Genomic DNA, 4,890 nt, shown 5'->3' with positions numbered 1-4,890 from the left:
TAGAGGTTACGGGGTTTGGTGAACAATACAATACTACTTACGAGGTCGGAGTGAGCATGGAGTTGGACATCTCGGCCGACGTGGACAAGGAAGACCACTTGGAGAGCGTGTGCGCCGAGGACATGCGGCTGCTCCGGCCGCTGCTGCTCCGCGACGAGTTGGGCGCGTTCCTCTGGGACATGACGTTCACGTTGTCCAGCGCGTTCAGGTGGCTCTTGGAGGACGAGCTGCCCCCCACCATGGACCGCGGGCGGCTGGGCAGCGCGCGGTACCCCCGTGACGTGGACGAGGAGGACGGGAGGGCGTGGTTCTGGGAGCCTGAGGGAGGTAATAAGGCGGAGGGGTCGGTGACTAAAGGATAGGGGGCGAGTTTGACGTGCTCGTTCGGGGAAAGGGGGGGAGTGGTTATAATGGCTTCAGGGTCGTGGCAGAAGTTGATGCTTAAGATACATGATGTTTTGTTTCAGTAGAGTCTAGGTCTTACGGCGCTCGCAACAGATACATGATGTATTGAACTATGGTTCAACTACATAACTCGCACGTGATATTCCCAAATGTAGATTTGGCTATGATAAAGGTTGATCAATGAGATAACGCTGTAGCCCTGTACTCACGGCATCAGCAGTCATAATCTTAGCTTTAGTTTTAGGGCGAGTTTTACGGCACTTGCATCACAATTAGTTCATTTAAGTGCCCGAGAGAAGAGGTATTACTAAAGAGTAATATATAGAAAGACAAGAATTGGAGATACAGGTGGTAAATGCTTGATAAGAACGACGAAACAAACCACACCAGATCGCCCGCCAACCACCCACAGTAAAAATGTACTTTTACTTCCACTAAGACTAAGAGATGAAGAATGTGAACACCAGGAGGTTTCCAGGTGAATAAGAAATTAATCGTCATTGGTCTTTGTATAGGTTTGAAGCCCCTTTCAACATTGAAAGTTTCTTTAAGAACAAAGACCTCGGTATGGTACGTCCATTCCCGATGGCACAACGCCGAATGGGAAGAGACCTTAAAAACGCCCCTAACAACGCACGTTTAGAACACCCTGTTGGGGCTTTGAATCAAGGTCATCCGTTGTGTCGTGGTGCAACTTTAAGAAGTTGAACAAACGAGCCACCATTACTGGCAAAAGTGTGAGCAGGAAAAGCTACCCCCCCCCCTCCAAAAAAAAAACCAACAAAAAAATCCCAAACACATCCATTTTTATACCTTTTTAATTTTTTTAACCCACATTTTAAAAGAGCATTTTTAAAATCCATCTATTCCTTCCGGGGATTTCAATGTAACATTACATGTGTTTTTTCCAACTGATACAGAGTGTTCTCAGATGGGGAATGACATGATTTTTTTAACTTACAAAGTTTGCAGCATTTAAAGAGAATACAAACATTTCGTAAGTAGGTCTATTGGCCATGCAAGCATATATGTAAATACCAGTATCAACTCTGCCAAGACCCTGGCCTGTAAAATAAACAAGCAATTAACAGCTAATATAAGTCAGCACATAAATGTTATCTTTCATTTAAGGAGAAAAAAAAAGATCTACCGATGAATAATACTGCCGATACATGTTCACCAATAACAAAATGCTACTTCCCGCTTAAAACGTTTACCGTTGTTATCTCGATAAGTGTGATTGCCTTGAGTACGTAAATGAATGCAACACAACAAATGGAATCTCCCACTAGAATGAATTACTACATGTTATAGAGCTGTGTTTGGAGGCTTGAGCGGTAGTTCTCATTTTTGCAAGTCAGTCTGATAAAAGTAAACCCTTGCCAATGTGGAAAGGGGTGCATACTTTGTGGGCCAGTTTACGTAATATCCGCTCCCTTTTGGACCAGTTATGGCCTTTATAAAACCCAGAATTCTGTTGGGATCAACGACGGAACTAAACGAAGTATATTACTCACTGTTTCTGACTAAAATAGCGTCGACGTGTAAAGGACAAAACAAACCGAGGACAAAAAAAACCCTGAAAAAACCCCCCACCAAACGAACAATCTTTAAACAAACAAAAAACTGGAACGGAAGTAAACTGTTTCACTCACTGATCTCAACAGAGCCGAGCCGGCGTATGACGTCAGCCATGGCGGACTTGAGGCAGACGATCTCATCCTCCTGCTGCTGCACCTTCTTCTCTAGGTAGGCCACTCGCTCCACCACGTCTTCCTTGTCGTGGCTCAGCAGGCCGTCTGGGGAAAAATTGTGAAATGGTATAGATTTTACGCCTCTATCAACACTATTATTTTACATTTAGTAGAGGTGTTATGGTGCTCGCAACTGCATAAGGTCATATGGGCGCCAATCAACACTATTAGGTTATTGACGAGGCAGGGCCTCCGATTTATTTATTTTTGTAAGATTTTTTTTTCGTAACAGTTTTACGGCACTTGGAACACAATAAGGTCATATAAGAGCTGAAGATTAGTTTAGATTTAGTAGAGGTTTTACGGCACTCGCAACTGCATAAGGTCATATGAGCGCCAGAAGATTAGAGGTGTTGCAAGAGAGTAACAAACATAAAAAAGAAGAAGGGGAGATAAGGACGATAGATGTTTCATAGGAAAGAAGGAGCAAACCACACTAGAGCACCCGCCAACCACCCACTTGTAAGAGTTTTACGGCACTTGCAACACAATAAGGTCATATAAGTGCTAAGATTAGAGGTGTTACAGGAGAGTAGCATACCGCACACAAAAAAAGAAGAAGGATTGATAGAGACAATAGATTTTTTTATAGGAAAGAAGGAGCAAGCCACACCAGAGCACCCGCCAACCACCCACGCCTCCGAGTTTAACGTCTATCCCCGAAAGGACTGAGCCAAATGGGAAATTTGTGTAAAGTGCCTTTCCATAGAACACAACGAGGCTCGAACCTCCGAACCCGAGGTTGTCTGGGGAGACACACACACAAACACAACACGCCATGAACGTTCGATTTTTAATTTCGCTTTGTTTGAGCTTTTGAATTTGTTTCGTTTTAGTAACAGTTTTGCGGCACTGTCGTAGCAACCCAAAAGGTCATAAGTGCGGAAGATTAAAGGTGTTACTTAGCAGTAACATACCCAAAAAAATATAAAGAAAGAAAGAAAGAAAAGAAAAGAAATAAATAAAAGAAAAAAAGAAAAAATAAGGAGGCATAAGTTTAGTAGTTTATTTAGTTTCGGAAATAGATCTAGTTTTATCACACTTGCAATGCGAATGGGCCATATAAGTGCAGAAGATTAAATGTACGACTTGAGAGTAAAATGCTGTTTTGTTTGTTTTGGTAAGTGATTTACAGCGCTCGGAACTGTATAATGTCACATGAGCGCGTGGCAAACAAACATTTAGCATTTTCAGTTTGGTAGGAATTAATTTTGAATTTTGATAGGGTGGGGGCCGAAGCCTACTCCTGTCGATTTTGAACCACAAAGGGATCTTTGAAGTGCGCAACTCGCACAGGAGACGTCCGAGATTTTTCGTCCTTATCTGGGAAGACAAGGTGTTAGATCTTACCTACCCTAAGAAATGTTCGGTTTTGAGTTTTGCTATGTTTAAGTTCTTGAGTTTTGATTCGTTTTAGTTTTACGACACTTGCAATGCGAATGGCTCATATGAGTGCCGAAGATTAGATGTGTGACTACAGAGTATCATGCAAAGATAAGGAGGCGACATAAGTTGAGTTTCGGTAAGCGTTTTACGGCACTTGCAACTGAAATCGGTCCCATAAGTGCCGAAGATCAGAGATGCTACTTGAAAGTAACATACAAAGTTTGTATGTTTGTTTGTATGCTTGAGAAAGGAGAACCACATCGACATAATAATGGCCATTTAGTGCTAGTAAAAAGTAAGATAACCAGACAGAAACAATAGAGGGAAAGTAATTAAATAGGACCCACCAGTAGCACCCTCCAACCACCCACTAACATACTGGGGAAAAAAATAAAGAGTAGGTTTAATTTTAGTTAGAGTTTTTGATACTTTTAACACAAATGGGTCATACAAGTGCTGAAGATAAGATGTGTTACTGCAGAGTAACATACAAAAGAAAAGAACAAGGATACATAAGTTTTGTTTTGTTTTGGTACGATTTTAACGACACTTGAAATACAAATTGGATAAGTGCCGTAGATACGAGGTATTACAAGAGGGTGATATACAAAGTTAAGAAGGATGAGAGCTTTAGTATTGTTTTATCCATTTCCGATAGAACCGAGCCAAATGGGTGGAGAGCCTCAAACACTCCCAAAAGCAAACCAAGTTCAAAGCGCCCACTTCGGGATTAGAACCAGGGCCATCCGCTTCGAAGGCCAGCATGATGTCAACTGAGCTAACGGTGCGCACTAAACAAGAGAGAAAGAAACGGAAAACCTACCAGCGGTACATTTAATAGCTCACATTTTGCATTTTCTTGATTTAGGAGTTTAATCACACCCTACTAAACATGCCATGTCTCTTTGGTGCACGAAGCTGGCGAAAGAAGGCTATTGGTGTTGTTTTTGTCGATACTTCTTTTGACTGTTGACTTTGCTGTTGTTGTTGTTGTTGTTGTTGTTGTTGTCGTTGTCGTTGTCGTTGTCGTCGTCGTCGTCGTCGTCGTCGTCGTCGTCGTTGTTGTTGTAGTCGCTGTTTTGTTGTTGAAGGTTCATATTATATATTATGCTTCGATGACATCACGACTTTGATAGTGGCAATCTCCAAGACTACCAACAAACCTGGACACCCCCCCCCCCGGGGCCCCCATCTTTTCGGTGAAATCTATGGTCGAAAAACCCATCTGCCAACAACAACTAAGGGGACATATATAGTATTTTAAAACCATGCTTTCTGGCCAACATGAAAATACATAAAACGTGCACGGGCAAGAATGCAAGCTCAGACAGGCAGGCAGGCAGGC

The 4,890-nt window shown here is 42.5% G+C and overlaps 1 protein-coding gene across 1 annotated transcript in view; it reads right to left on the bottom strand.

Annotated features, from left to right (window-relative positions):
- LOC101855006 (echinoderm microtubule-associated protein-like 2) overlaps nt 1-4,890 on the bottom strand; it is a gene marked incomplete in the record, with an annotated part of 67,711 nt that overhangs the window by 59,865 nt on the left and 2,956 nt on the right. Inside the window, 2 exon segments of the mRNA XM_035968812.1 lie at nt 42-318; nt 2,061-2,204. Coding sequence (XP_035824705.1) covers nt 42-318; nt 2,061-2,204 — 421 coding nt within the window.

Source organism: Aplysia californica, unplaced genomic scaffold (genome assembly GCF_000002075.1).
Source record: "Aplysia californica isolate F4 #8 unplaced genomic scaffold, AplCal3.0 scaffold00086, whole genome shotgun sequence".
In the NCBI taxonomy this organism is placed as follows: Eukaryota; Metazoa; Mollusca; class Gastropoda; order Aplysiida; family Aplysiidae; genus Aplysia; species Aplysia californica.
Note: the sequence above shows the minus strand (reverse complement) of the source record. Positions and strands in the feature narration are given on the sequence as shown.